This window comes from Leucopleurus acutus (assembly GCF_964270905.1).
Source record: "Leucopleurus acutus genome assembly, chromosome: 17".
In the NCBI taxonomy this organism is placed as follows: Eukaryota; Metazoa; Chordata; class Mammalia; order Artiodactyla; family Delphinidae; genus Leucopleurus; species Leucopleurus acutus.
In genome coordinates, this window is record NC_139159.1 from 49424856 (window position 1) to 49440772 (window position 15917).

Sequence of the window (15917 nt, forward strand, 5' to 3'; positions counted from 1 at the left end):
ACAAAGTCAAAATAGAAAAAATATTAACTGTTGAAAAAGTTTATAATATTTCTTTAACTCATCCTTATGAAGTAATTAATGCAAGGATATATAAGGAAAAATGGACAGAAAATGCAAGAAACGGGACATAGAGAAGAAAAGAGAAATTCCCACCCAGACAGAAAATAATGAAGTTAAAAAGCTTGAAGGGGAAATACTGAGGCAGCCATTTCTTGAAGTAGATTAGCAGATTTTCTGTACACTAACTTTGATTGGTGTCATCATCATTTTCATGTTCTGAATCTTCATTATCAATACCCAGTTCCAAGAGTTCTCGTGTCCTTTAAAAAGACAAGTGAGTCATTTTACATGAAGTATTTTGTGCTGTATGAACAGGAGCAAAGGTGATGCAAAAAAGACTGAAAAGGTTAGTTTAGTATCTAACCAATTTCAAACACTGGGATAAAGTTTCAGACTCTGGGAATGGCAGACTAATCAGCCAAATGTACTACAACTACAAAATAGGTTCAACAGAAGCAAAAGGCTAATCACACCAAGAAATAGTGAGTGCTTACACAAACTCTAATAGAAAACATGATAAAACAATCAGGACAAACTACCTCAAGCATAAAGCTTAATTGGATTCTTAGGTTTCATGTTTTAAGTGAGGAGTAGCTATGGAGAGTGGCTGGATGGACTCAAGCCCACCTGCCCACATGAAATGTTCCTGTTTGCAATGTTCTCCTTACTCCAAAAATCAGACAATGTACTAATGGAGACCACAGCAAGTATTTCTTAAAACAATCTCATGGCAAGTATGGCTACCTTTTGCGTTCCAGCTGAGGTGTATCCAATGTTGTCTGCTGATTCATTGCTTTAATCCAATATATAAGGGCTTGAAAAACATATGCCACATGCTTCAATGAGCAAACATCCAAAACTGGAAGAACATCAGAATGCTCATCATTATGAGACCGCATTAAAGACAGAGCATAATTTAGGAAGTCGCCTCGAGCAGACATCATTCCTTGACGGGCACTAAGCAATGTGGCACGTCTATAGGAGTAAAAAGAAATGAAGATGTTTACAAAAAAGAACACAAATGTGAAATGTACCACTGTTATAAATATGCAAAATTAGGAACTGAGACTATCCATAAATAAAAACTCATTACGCCTGGGCTCTGCCTTAGAAATATAACCATTGTATATTATTTACAGTACTGTATACATTTATAAAGGAAAGAAATTCCAGTGTCCTCTGGATTGGCAGAAGGTACTCCTTCCCCAGAGACAATGGTTCTCAAACTTCAGTGTCCACCAAAATCACCTGGAGGGCTTGTGAAAACAGGTTGTTGGACCCACCTCTATGGGTTCAGTAAGAATGGGTTAGGGTAGGACCCAAAATTTATATTTCTAACAAGCTCTTAGGTGATCTTGATGCTGCTATTCTGGGAACCACACTTTGAGAACCTAAAAGTGTGCCTAAAATGACACCAAAGGCACAAGCAACAGAAGAAAATAAAGAGCACTGGACTTTACCCAAATTAAAAAACCTATGCCCTTCAAAGAACACCTTCAAGAAAATGAAAAGACAATCCACAGAATGGGGCACAATTTCTGCAAATCCTGTATCTGAAAGGAAGTTGTATCCAGACTATATAAAGAACTCATAAAATTCAATAATAAAAAAAGAAGCCAATTAAAATGTATAAAACATCTAAACAGACATTTCTCCAAAGATACACAAATGGCCAATAAGCACATGAAAAGATACTCATCAGCCATTACAGAAATGTAAATCAAAACCACAATGGGAAACCACTTCATACCCACTAGGATGGCTATAATCCAAAAGACATATAGTAACAGGTGTTGGCAAGGATGTGGAGAAATTAGAAACTTTATACTCTGCTCTTGGGAATGTAAAATGGTGCAGTCACACTGGAAAACAGTCTGGCAGTTCCTCAAAAGGTTAAAGAGAGTTACCATATAATCCAGCAATTCTACAACTAGATATATACCCAAGATAATTGAAAACACATTATCTACACAAAAAACTGTACACAATCTGTTCACAGCAGCATTATTCATAATAGTCAAAAGGTGTAAACAACCCAAATGTCCATCAACTTATGAGTGGAAAAACTAAATGTGACATGGAATACTAGGAAATAATGTATTGATACATGCTAAACATGGATGAACCTTAAAACCATTATGCTAGGTAAAAGAAACCACATATTGTATGATTCCATTACATGAAATGTCCAGAATAGGCAAATCTATAGAGACAGAGAGTAAATCAGTGGTTGCTTAGGACTAGAAAGTAGGGGAAAACGGGAGGTGACTGCTAATAGGTATGGGGCTTCTTGTGGAAACGAATAAAACATTCTAATACTAATTGTGATGATCGTTGCACAGCATACTCAAAACTATGGAACGATATACTTTAAATGGGTGAACTGTATGGTATATGAACTACATCTCAATAAACCTATTAGAGTGAGAGTGGGAGCAAGACAGAAAAGGGAACCCTATCACCAGTGAAAATCTAGTATCAGAAATCTGTGTTCTTTGGCGTAGTGACCAGGCTAATGAAGACAAGGCCTGTGTCTACTGGTGGAGCAGGCTTCCTAGGACAGGAAAGCTGCTGCCTCTCAAGTCTTTATCTCTAATCCAGGTCTCTTTGCCAAGCATTCAATTTTGCATACTAAACATTTCCACTAAATCCTCTCCCAGTTCTCAACATGTTCAAAAGCAGGTATGTCCACTCTACTCCTTTAGATTTTTCTTTTAATTTTCGTATTAGTTATTCAGAATCTAAATTCAGAAGATGTAAATTCTGCCTCCTCCCCGCTCCATACCCCAACACGGCCCTAAGTTCTGTTTGTAATGATTTCAGCGCTCTCTCCTCACTGGCCCTTCGCTGCCCTACTTCGGTGACTATTACTTCTCTTGTAGACTCCAACCATAGTCTTGTTAAATTTCCTAAGCAGTCTCCTAGACCCTTGTCTTTCCTCCATTTATGGTCCACCCAAAGTAGCAAGGTTGTTTAGCCTGAGCCAAAGCTAGAACCAAATTCTAGGACTTCGACTTCAGGGATGGGACATTTTCACTATATAGCACTGCCACTAATCTAGTTTCAATGTGTGGGCTAATTTCTAGTCCTGAAAAAGGTCATTTTATAACTGAATAGAAAGAACACAATAAATACATAAACAAATATACTTTAATTATGATTCTACAGGAGGTAGAAAAAGAAATTTGATTTTAGAAACCAAAGAGCAGCTAGGTAATTACACAGACTTTCTCCTTCCCAAGTACAAAGTATATTCATATTTAATCATGGTCAAAATAAGTCTTTCTATGAATATATGCCTTTCAAGGGGGGAGGCCTGGGGAATGAGACAAGGCTGTAGACCAGCTACTTCAAAAATGAGAAGAATTTAGTATCAGATTACTACAACATGAGTGAATTAAAAAAAAAATTTTTTTTAATAGCTTGGATTATAACTTATTTTGCTTCAACTACACAACGGTTTAAAAGAAGTAATGCAAGGCACGTATTTCCTCCTTTACAACAGAGTGAGGTCTTATGTAATAGCAATCAAAAAGCTCTAAACTTCTAGGCTATAATGGTTCTGTCTAAACATACAAGCATAAACAAAGAATTTCATACCGTCTGCCTTCAAGCGTTCGTAAACTAGCCTCTTCTCGTGCAGTCATCCTTTCTCTGCGAGCTGAGTTCTGAGAAGCATGAAGAGGATGATTGGGATGTCCCGGATCACCAGCAGATGCTAATGCAGAACCATAACGTAATTGAGCTTCAGTAGAATCCATAATACTGACCATCCAGTTCCAAGTGGGAATAAGCTTTTCTTCTACATAGTTCTACAAAGACCAAACTAAAACAGTTAAAACTATCCAGATAAAGTTAAGTTCGATAGAGTAGTATGATATAGACATTTAAGTACTTGTAACATTAATTCCCATTATACTGGAATTCTCGTAACAGACAGCCAAAAAATATATTTGAACGAGTAACTTTGCAGTGGTTTCATACCTGTAAATTTACTGCATCTTGGTAAGTCAATTTCACAGCTGCTGGAATCTGAGAGTATACTAGGTGATTATACTTAGGAATAAGCCCCATCAAATCCGAGATTTGTCTGATGACAATGCTATAAGCCCTAGCTAAACTGCTTGCAGATGTTAAGTAGCTGCTGGCATTGCTAGCTTCCAAAGCAGCTGCTGCAGCTGCAGCACTCGTGCTGATGGTACCACTCCGGCGTAAGTTGGAAGGATCAATATAAATCAAACCTGCTGAACTTGCTGTAAGGGAAAAAAAAAGACAACCATAATAAGCTAATGTTAGTTGCTAACTGTGTTTCACTAACAGTGTATATATTTAAATAAACTAAAAGATCAGTTACATTAGTAAATGTGGTAAATGAGCATTTTCTTAAACCACACTAATTTTAGGGAAGGGAATTTTGTATTTGAACTCAGCAAAACAATGAAGAACTATTCTGAAATTATTTAATTTGTTCTCTAGAGGAACATGCATAATTTTTAAACCTTAGGAACACCAAGTTTACAGACTTGCCTGCTGGTGTGGATGTGCTAGAAGGGGCTGTGCTAGCCGCCCGCTGATGTTGGGTGTTGCGGACAGCCCACTGCATGGAACGGGGAGCTTGGGCAGCACCGTTGGCATGGGAGCTATTCGTGGTTCTCTCTAATGGCTCATCAAGCATAAAGGTCTCCTGTTCGATGTCGTCACTCTGACTACTGCTGCTATCAGAATCACTCGAGTCATTTGATTGCGAATCATCTTCAGAAAAGAAGGCAGGAACACTGCTCGCACCTAAGTTTTTAATTTTTAAAACCAAAATCATTGTGAGTTTGTTGATAATCTAAAATTACAGTGTACCCCCTCATTCAGGAAAATATACATATTAAACAGAATGCCAGACTGTATCCAATAGTCCAAAAACCCATCATTGAAATAGTTTAACTAGAACTCTTAAATGAACCTTAGAAATAATCCATTATTTAAAAACCAGAAAAGCAAAAAGTCATTGAAATAATAATCTTCTTCACTAATATCTATGGAGAAATGAAGTTAATAAAAGGGTTAGCTACCCCTGTGCATATTATACTGAGCACAGTTTAACCAATTCTACACACATAGCCTTAGTTATAAGCAAGAAAGTTGCTAAGAGAAGGTAACATACCTGCTTCTGAGCCAGCAGTTGCTGCAGTGACAACACTTCTACGCCCACTAGCATTATCTTGGTTGCTATGGTTACTTTCACTGTCACTTTCTGTTTCAGCTGCTGCTAACAAGTCCAGCTCCATGTCACTCCCTAGCAAATATATTTAAATAATAAGAAAAGGTAGAAACTCACTGGATCAAGTCAGGCTGATAAGCTAGAATATCGTAAGGGTGGGAACTGGGAGGGGTCGGGGGCCCCCCGAAGAGAGAAGTGATAACTACTAGAGTATGCACGACTGCCTGCTTAGCAGAAGAATGACTAGGTAAATTATGGTACTCAGTAGACACAGATTCAAAATCTGGCCTGCATAGCCTTAGGTAAAAAATGTTAGGCAGGAGGACTCCAGCCAGTGGGCAGAGCTCTGGTAGCTCCACTGCTCCATTTTCATCTGTTTTACATACTGGGATTCCAAGAGGGGAAGGTTAAACATGTGTATCCTTTGTACTTCACATACACGTCAAAACATAGTAAGTTATAAATTTTCAACATGTGCAGTTTATTGTATGTCAATTATACCTCAATAAAGCTGATCCCCAAAAGTCCATCCTATGGCTACTAATAAGAATGGTTATGATGACTATGTAGCAAAAAGGCCGAAGTCAAAAAAACAAAGTAAAAAAAACTTACACATACAATATCTAAAAGACATGCATGGGAATGGGGCAGTACAGGGGAGGACTGAAAGTAAAAATACAAACTGTTAGCATCTGGGTGGGATTATGGGTTATTTGTTTTCCTTTTCTCTAATTTTCAAATGTTATGTGGTTATGATTATTTTAATTTCTAAAAGCCTTTTAAGAAGAAAGTGTGAACCAAAAGGTAAAAGGAAAGAGGATAAATTATTTTCTACATGTAAATATATAAAAGTATATATATTTATGTTTACATATGTATATAGCTACCTCCTCAAATTCTGACAGATACTACAGAATCCCCTAGCAGAAATATGATGAACATTTCACTACACATCAAATACACTTCTCTATTAATATCTCTTAAAAGTACCCGACTTTCTCATACTGAGTAATTTCTCAAATAACCTGCATACCGTCTTCATCATGCTCATCGTGTTGTCCCTCTGCCTCAGCATTCTCTTCCCCATGTTCTTCCTGTTCATCATGATGATCCTCTTCTCCAGCCACACCCTCCACCACCTCAACCTAAATCCAGATCTTATTTGTAGACAATCAAAGTACATAATAAACCCACTTCTCTACCAGTACTCCTCCACAGCATTTAGTAAACTAAAATACAAAGATCCCTAACTATAGGGAATTGTAACACTAAGCAGTTTTCAAAATCTTCAGTTGCTAGTGATAATTTGGTATCAAAAATTATGCCCACATATCCCAAAGTTTATGATTACTGTCCATACACAGAACCTTAAAATTATAAAAATTGTATTGGGAGTATATTTTTTTTAAACTTCTGCAATTATAAAATTTATATAATATGCAGTACCCTGTCTACCTTCGAATACATTGCACGAAACTACTAAAAACTCTTTTAACATTGAGAATATCTTTTCTATGAACCCTTAAGTAGAACAAGTTTATGTTTCTAATTTTTTATTATCCAGTAAATCAAGGATTACTAACATATTTTAAGATGTATAACCACAAATGAGAACATATAACAGAAGTCTAAAAGGTGGAAGCATATACATGTAAGCTATTATTACTAATAGTAGTTTATTAGCTATTAATAAACTTGTGACTACTTTCCCCTTCCCTCCCAAATAAAAGCCTCTCATCTACCACAATTAAAACAATTAAAACCACCTCTTCCACATCTGCCGAAACAATATCGTCCTGTTCTTCATCTCTGCCCCGAACAGGCTGTGACTGGCTGATGCGCCTCTGCTGTGGATTCCGGATGATGTAGGACGACTGAGATTGACTGGAGCTGTAAGGAATCAGGTTATGAGCATACTGCTGCCACACCTCTGATATACAGCTCAGACATTTATGCTTCTCAGTGTTACTCAATGTGATTCACTTGCTAGGATGCCGTTTTAAATCTGACCTAAAATTTCTTAGAAACCGACAATAATTAATCTATAGTATATCAGATAATATGAACCCCAAAGAAATCATTTTACCAGAGATTTAACTTATAAATCTCAGAATTGTTTTTACTTTTTAGTAAGTCATTTCAAATCTGTGTTAACGCACATACTTTTATGAGTCCTTCCCACTGAAGTATTTCTACGGGGAAAATTTTTCCTTTTCCACTGCTAAACCTTTCAACTTCCAAAGGCTCTGATAGCAGCATTCATCCACTAACGAAAGTGTGCTTATTACAAGTAACCTACTCTTTTTAAAAGACTTGACTGACATGACCTACTTTGCATCAGCTTATTAACCACTGACTTGCTGATGAGTATTGGGAAAAAAATAAGTTCAAAAGTATGATTTTAAAATAGAATCATAACAAAAGATGACTGGTGGCAAAAGTTTCACTTTCTTAAAAATGTGACTTGGAAACAGCCAAGTATGGACAGATGCCTCCGTTATAAAAGAGGAGAACCAGAGAATGCAGTTTAAAATGCAGGTCAGAGATCAGAAGATTGTTGTTTAATAACCCTGTGACCTAACTATTATACTTTACAGATTAAGAAACACAGTCTAAAAGAGATGAAAGGACCTTAAGTGTTTACACTGATAGTGTTCTTTCCTCACCTCAGCGGCTCTGAGAAATGAGAATCAAACCAGTTACACGTGAAAAGTCAACTTAGACACTCTGCTTTCAAATAAACAGAAATCTGCTGTTTAATACTAGAAATTTAAGTAACTGGTAATTCAGAGACAGTGGATTGAAGAGGCTAAAAGAAAATCTTTAGCGATAACACATGGTAACTGGTCTTAATTCGGTGATCACTTTATAAAGTACAAATATATCAAATCACTGTGTTGTATACCCAAAACTAATATATTAATATTTTTGAAAAAGGGAAAATATAAATAGATAAGGATATTTCCAAGCACTAGGATTTCAACATTTTCAATATTAAAAAATAAAAGTCAACATTATGTCAAGCCACGGTCAATGAGTATTTCTTCTTTAAAAAAACATCCTGGAACAAACATCCACAAGACCAACAGTGTTCTCAAAGTAGTTACTTTAAGAATTTATGAACTTAGTAGGTAGGATACTGCCAATACACAGAACATATTATAACTCCCCATTTAGAAATGAGCTTCAGTTTTCTTCACACCATGATTTAATTTCTTCCCCACTTCCTGCCACAATGAAGCACCACAGTCCTGAAATCCAGTCTAACAGAAGTTGTTAAAATACTTTCAAGTTTTGGGGACTCCTATTTCCAGCAGTTTGCCAGATTGTGCAGAGAAATCCCTCTTGCTACGGAACACCTAAAAATACTAAATAAAATATTTAAACAAAAACAAAGCACAACTATCCTAGTGATAACGGTGCCACCATTTGCACCAGAGGTATCTGCTGGTGTCTCTTAGGCTAGCGTTTCGGGAGCCATAGATTTCACAGGTAAAGGTCTGGGGTCTAAGCAAAATAGAAGTTATGTCATAGAAATCCCCTCTTTTGTCCCCCCCTCACATACATAAAGCCAAATATAAATCAAGAAAGAGCAACAGGTTTCAAGAGATTTACCTACATCAGCCATGGCTAGATGGGGACAGGAAAAAGTCTCTTCAGAGAACTTCTGATTACAAGACGGCACCTGTGAGAGTTTAGGACTGCAATCTGTGCTATGAAGTAGGGTGGGCTTCGGTGTTGGTTAATCCAATGCATCAACACTATCAGTAAGCACAAAGCAGCAATTTCTCTCTCTCTACTCTGCCATCTAATATACAGGGATATAGGAAAAAGGAAAATATCTATCTAGAATTACCTCCAAATATCTATAAACTTTAATAGCTGTGTGACGTTGAACAAATTATCTAACTGCTCTGAGCCTCAGTTTCCTCACTTCTAAAATTAGGATGATAGTGGGTATCTATTAGTTATTGGGAAAATTAAAAACAGATTTTAAATACTTAGATTAAATACATATATGATGCTTAAGAAAGTTCCTCAAGTTCATACTAAAATTTCAGTAACCGCTGTTATTATGAGACGTGGTTCTCTTTTTCTTTTTTTTTTTAAAGTTTTCATCTATTTATTAAAACAAGATGTGTCTAGGAGTTTAAAATACACTGGACACCATTATCCTTTGTGAGTAATGCAGAGAGCCATTTAAAACGAAATCAACTTCACCATATTTTGTAACACTGGTCTATTAAGAGTGAATCCCTACCCATATTCCTAGACTGTAAACAATGGTAGAACACACTAGGGATCATACATAATAGACAAAACCCTTAAATTGTCTTATTTGCTTTATACAATCAATGCATATTTAAGCAAAACTGAATTCCTTATTAAGCAAACATTTTTGCATAAGCTGCCTTCTCTTTCTCTTTATCTTTCTGTGCCTTGATCTTTTGCTTGACTTTCAGCAATTCTGCCTGGATAGCTTTATCCTCTGGTGCTATCTTCTGAGCTTTCTTTTTTTTTTTTTCTGTACGCGGGCCTCTCACTGTTGTGGCCTCTCCCGTTGCGGAGCACAGGCTCCGGACGCGCAGGCTCAGCGGCCATGGCTCACGGGCCCAGCCGCTCCGCGGCATGTGGTATCTTCCCAGACCGAGGCACGAACCCGCGTCCCCTGCATTGGCAGGCGGACTCTCAACCACTGCGCCACCAGGGAAGCCCCTGAGCTTTCTTAAGATCAGCCAATGCTTGATCATATTTCTTTTAGTTCTTTCCATCCTTGGGCTCTACGGTACAGTGTTTCGGTATTTGCTGGATCTATTTCAAGGGCCTCCAAACAACTGTCAACTGCTCCCTGCCAATCGGACATCTTCAGTTTGCAAGCGCCGATATTCAGCACACAGCTCAAGCGACAGGCTGCAGCTTTGCTCTACCTGTGTTCTCAGTAGCAGCCTTCGAGCCTTCCACATACCTTAAAACTTTTGTGTATTTTTTAATGGCCATCTCCCAGTTCTGGGATTTGAAAAAAGTATTTCCAATGTTTTTTAAGTCTTCCATTATTAGTAAAATTTTATCTAAATCTTTTAAATCTATGTCTGCATCCTCGGGGAAGTCTGGATGACTGTCACCAGATCCATCCTTTGGAAATATTCCCCAATCACTCCCTCCCTTCAGTTCTCCGCATTGTGCAATAACAAACCATTTGGCAGGTAGAGTAGAAACAGATTATTTAATAAGGACAGAAGAGTTTTAAAGAGGTGGAGGGAAGCAACATAAAAAGCAAAGCTATTCAACTCAAGACTTTACACTCAATGGAGTGATATACACCAGCAGTCCCCAACCCCCAGGCCGAGCACCACTCCTGGTCCGCGCGGCCTTTTAGGAACTGGGCCCGAACAGCAGGAGGGGGGCAGGGAGTAAGCAAAGCTTCATCTAGGGCTCCCCACTGCACGAATTACCGCCTGAACCATCCCCCCCAACCCCCACTACCGGTCCATAGAAAAACTGTCTTCCGCGAAACCGGTGCCTGGTGCCAGAAAGGTTGGGGACTGCTGATATACACCATCTACCATCCAAGATATGGGAAATCCCAAAGACTGGTCAAGTGTGTACTTTTTAAATACATTCTGGGAACACTGGTCAAAATACACCCTTATGAGGAGTGACTGTACTTTATTACAATGAAGGACTTATATCAACAGTTATAGAAAACATTAGCACTATTATCTCTTGATTATCATGAGACCTCTGGGAAGACATCAGAGATCGGCCAAAGAACCAACCAAGAATGAAGAGGAAAGTTTAAGAGTGCACAGTATTTTAATAAAACGACTAAGAAGCAGGGCAAGCTGACAAAAAATCTTGAAAACAGTAGGAACAGGCTATGGGCATTGTTTATAGATGAGATGATCCCAAAATCTGTTCAACAGATAGAAATTTTTATGTTCTAGAACAAAACCAAGGGAAGGGTACAAAGAATTCACAAGGTGATACCACATAAGTAATTGGGGGGCTCCTCACAGGGGATCAGGATCAGAAGCATCACACGGAACACAGAGAGGTTCTGCTAGCATAATGAGATATGGTTTGGCAAGTCTGAAAACATATAGCTCGATTTATTACAGTTTTCAGCAAATCCTGGAAGTATATCAGTGACAAGGCTACCACTGGAGAACTTTTATAGACAAACCTGGACTTTAGATTCCAGGGTGTCCTAGGAGACCAGACAATAAAGGCAAAGTTGGGATACATACTGGCATATGGAGTAATAATGAGAATAATGAGAGAGAGCACTCAACAACAACACAGATGAAAACCAAAGAACAAGTCTTGGGAAATGGCCCAAATACTAAAGAAGGGCTTTATTAACACACAGTTGTTTTCCAGAAAAGAGGAATAAGGGTCTTCAGCCCCAAAAGATCCTTATTAAAACACTAGTAACACATGCACACAGTAACAAAATCAGACTTGAGAAAACCAAATAAAATAAACAAATATTTGCAAAAGATCTCTAAAACCTTGCAACTCAGAAGTGTGGCCCCTAAAGCAGAAGTATTGGCACTGTCCTACCTGAAAGTTCCTAAGAAATACAGAATCTCAGGCCCCACACAGACCTCCAGAATCAGCCTCTGCATTTTAATAAGATACCCAAGTGATTTGCATGCATATTAAAATTTGAGAAGCACTGTGATAAAAGACACCAGAACATTTTAGTTTCTAAACATTCTGACTCAGCAAACTTAGAGCCTAGTTAGGGAAACTATCAAACAAACGGAAAAATGAGATTTAAGAATAAGTAATCTTATAACTAGAAACATTTTTATTGAATTGTTTTAGCCTTATCCTATATAATATGGTTGTAGAGAATATTTTTAAATGCCACCATTCCGGTTGTTTATTTACATTATATAATAACAAGCTGCCCCCTAACCCAAGGCTTTGGACACAGAGAAAGTTAACAAGGCTTTTTCATTCTTCAACTTGGCCTTATAGCAGGCTATATTTAAAGGTAAGAAAAACCAGAAAGTAATGAAGTACAGAAGTCTAAAGTAAACTTTCTTACCAGATTACTTTACTGGCATAATAAAAATAGTGCTTTTCCAAACAAACAAAAACCCCACAACTACAGATCTATTACTTTAGATGTGTAGACACATGTAGTTTTTAAAGTGCTTTTCACATGTTCCAAACTAAGTAAAATCTTTACCATTGGTTACACAAATGATCCTGTACAGGACCTGAGTGCTTATGCAAAAGTTTTAGTAACATTTGTGACATTTCCAGAGAAAGAATTAATCAGAATCTGTTACCAGACAGAAATTTACCTGTTAGACTGATCAGATGATGGTCTTGGTGGCAGTGGTTCCACTGAAAATAATTCCTCGCTGCCTTGCATGGCATCTATGCTGGTACTTGCCAGCGTAAAAGGTGCAGTTGGACGAGCAATACCCATTCTGACAGGAACAATCAGTGACTCTGCTACATTGCACAATTCTTCTACTGCGTAAGGTAACAGTGCTTGGAATACACGCTTACATTTTCCAATTGGTTGTGGAATAAAGTTGCTAGAGCAAAAAGGTAAATACAGGAATCTTCTGAATCCTTTCATATACAAAATTTTATCACTATCACAAAAAAATGTGAGCAAAATTATATAGAAGCCAAAATAAAAAAGAATGCCTTACTTTTTCTTTTTAGATGAAGCCATTTCCACACTAAGGATGACGAAAACTCTTGCAACTGATCGCAAAAACCTCATTGTCACAGCAATAGCTTCTTCTCTACGTCCCGGTGTGTATTTGTTTTGGAGTTCTTTCACTAGTGTACCCAGTAGAGTATCTAAAAGCTTTAAAAATAGTAATCCACTCTATTAATGTTGAGACATCTCCTAAGATGTTTAGACATTCATAAAGGAAAAAGTTCTAACACTTTTTCGCTATTAACATTTCATAATAAAAACATCAAAATATATTTAACCAAAACAATTACAATGTCAATGATTAATTTATGCCACATACCCACCACCACTACGCTTGACCTACAGTGGTTCTCAAATGTCTGATTTCTTGTTTTTTAGTCTCAAACTCCTATGAGTATCAATTACTATTTAGCAGAACAAAACCTAATATATCAAATCAGAGAAAGAATATATTTCACTCAGTACAGGGTACTTACCAAAACATCAGAGTAGGCTCAAATATTTATATTAATATATTCATAATCCCATCCCTCTCACTTAACCATTATTACTTTCTAGTCGCATTTCTACACATGGTGTATCATAAAGTTATTAATCACAGAGAACATCCAATTCCACATTGTTTTCCCTGTTGTTTTTTAAATGTTACTTTAAATAACCTTTATTTTTAAATCACTGCATTACATTTCAGTAAGTGGTTGACTTGAGTCAATAGTCCTCTATTATCAGATCCATAAAAGTATTTGTTTTTCAATTTTGTATTATGCTGTGACAGAATCTTTTTCTTTCCCATATTGTAGATTATTTCTTTATGAATACTTCTGAGGGCAATGTTAGTTTTATGGCTCTTGACACTGACAAGTTGTTTTCCAAAGGAGTACCAAATGCAATGCCACCTCATCAGTGTCCAAGTCTCATCAGCACTGGGTTTTATAGTTTATATTCTTTTCTAATTTCACAGCAAAAAGAGATATTTAAAAAAAATTCACACTGAGTTACTATTAATCTTGAACACTGCTTCATATATTTTTATACTGTTTTTTTTTTGTTTTTTTTTTTTTGCGGTATGCGGGCCTCTCCCGTTGCGGAGCACAGGCTCCAGGAGCGCAGGCTCAGCGGCCATGGCTCACGGGCCCAGCCGCTCCGCGGCATGTGGGATCTTCCCAGACCAGGGCACGAACCCGTGTCCCCTGCATCGGCAGGCGGACTCTCAACCACTGCGCCACCAGGGAAGCCCTATACTGTTGTATTTTTAATACACTCTAGGATTTTTATTTAGAATGAAAGAAGGAGCTTTCATTGATTGATCTAAAATGAGAAATTTAAATCACCCCCAAAATTCCATTCCCCTTAATGCACTATTTTTTTTTTGTTTTGTTTTGTTTTGTTTTTTTTTGTGTTTTTTTTTTTTTTTTTTTTTATTGCAGTACACGGGCCTCTCACCGTTGTGGCCTCTCCCGTTGCGGAGCTACAGGCTCCGGACGCGCAGGCTCAGCGGCCATGGCTCACGGGCCCAGCCGCTCCGCGGCATGTGGGATCTTCCCAGACCGGGGCACGAACCCGCGTCCCCTGCATCGGCAGGCGGACTCTCAACCGCTGCGCCACCAGGGAAGCCCCTTAATGCACTATTTAATTAGAGCTTACTGGCACTTGGGAGCTTGATTAGTAAAATTATGGGAAACTACGTAAAAAAACATCCTTTTCATGTGCTTGCAAATAATTATTCAAAGGACTTACCAAAATATCTGCTGTACACTTGACTATAAGGCAGTGAGTGAAACAGTCCAACCGAATTGTGCCACTTTGCTGATTGAGGTATACTTGCTCTTCTGGCAAAAGATGGCCTATCCTGCTGCTGGCACTGAGACTTGAGGGGAAAGAAAGAATGCACTGTAATCGCCTACACTAACATGGGACATAAATAACTCTAAAAAAATGTTAATGAATACATACGGGTCTTTATTCTCCTGTGACCCAAACATAATCATAGATTTCAAAGCATTCCAGTCCTGTAGAACACGCTCCAAGGCAAGCTGGGCAAATCTGGGGGGTTCTAAATCATGATCTGGCATATCTGAATCTAAAAAGAAAAAGAAAAGAAATAGTGGGTAAGGCAGAAATAAACATACCGCTTTTCCTATATGTCATAACTGTCAAATTAACTCACCTTCAGGATTGGCTGTTTTTCGGTTACGATCCTCCCTGATTCGAGGAGGTCTGTACTGGCAATGCTCTACTGTCTGCCTCGCAACTGTCTGCACTAAAAAGAGTAAGAGGTGCTCTCCCCTGCAAAACAGCACATTGTTATGCGGAGGAGGAGAGGCTACTTACCTATGCTGTGCTTTTACAACTCAATTTATGTCCTAAAAATCCCACTACTTGCCTGCTATTTGGCAGAGTGACCAAATTAGTAGCAGTGAGCAGGCGATAAAGTAGATCAAGCCGAGCAGATTTCTGTCCAGCAATCAGAGTTTTACATTTACACTTCTCCCAGCAATCACAATAGGCTGTTGGTGATGTCCGTTTGAGTCTAGAAAGAATTCATACACAAGTACAAAAACAGAATTTTTTTTTAAAATACAAAGGTCTATTATTGAAATTACAGAGGCGTAACTCATTAAAACTCAACAGAACCCTTGTTAACTTTTAAATGCAAAGTGTAACTGTTCACGCAACAAATAGGATTACTTTAGTGGTGTAAAGTCTGTAAAGCAACATATGAGAAGAGGTATCTTAACTGTCTTGTCAAACACCACTGTAGCATCTAGCACAGTGAGTACACCTAGTAAGCATTCAGTAAGTAAGGTGATTCTCACTTTCAGATATTTAAAACAAGGAAGACAAACTTATTAGCCAAAATTCAAGATGGCGGAGGAGTATGACGTGGAGATCACCTTCCTCCCCACAAATACGTCAGAAATACATCTACATGTGGAACAAAGCCTACAGAAC

The 15917-nt window shown here is 37.9% G+C and overlaps 1 protein-coding gene across 5 annotated transcripts in view; it reads right to left on the reverse strand.

Annotated features, from left to right (window-relative positions):
- UBR5 (ubiquitin protein ligase E3 component n-recognin 5) overlaps nt 1–15917 on the reverse strand; it is a 143142-nt gene that overhangs the window by 24500 nt on the left and 102725 nt on the right. For all 5 annotated transcript variants that reach the window (XM_082858801.1, XM_082858800.1, XM_082858798.1 and 2 more), the window contains exons 29-42: nt 15349–15495; nt 15133–15251; nt 14919–15045; nt 14703–14832; nt 12952–13112; nt 12592–12831; nt 7039–7162; nt 6306–6417; nt 5216–5347; nt 4588–4845; nt 4045–4313; nt 3661–3872; nt 805–1035; nt 247–320 (exon numbers count right to left, since the gene is read on the reverse strand). In XM_082858801.1, coding sequence (XP_082714927.1) covers nt 247–320; nt 805–1035; nt 3661–3872; nt 4045–4313; nt 4588–4845; nt 5216–5347; nt 6306–6417; nt 7039–7162; nt 12592–12831; nt 12952–13112; nt 14703–14832; nt 14919–15045; nt 15133–15251; nt 15349–15495 — 2336 coding nt within the window. The remainder of the gene's footprint in view (nt 1–246; nt 321–804; nt 1036–3660; nt 3873–4044; nt 4314–4587; nt 4846–5215; nt 5348–6305; nt 6418–7038; nt 7163–12591; nt 12832–12951; nt 13113–14702; nt 14833–14918; nt 15046–15132; nt 15252–15348; nt 15496–15917) is intronic.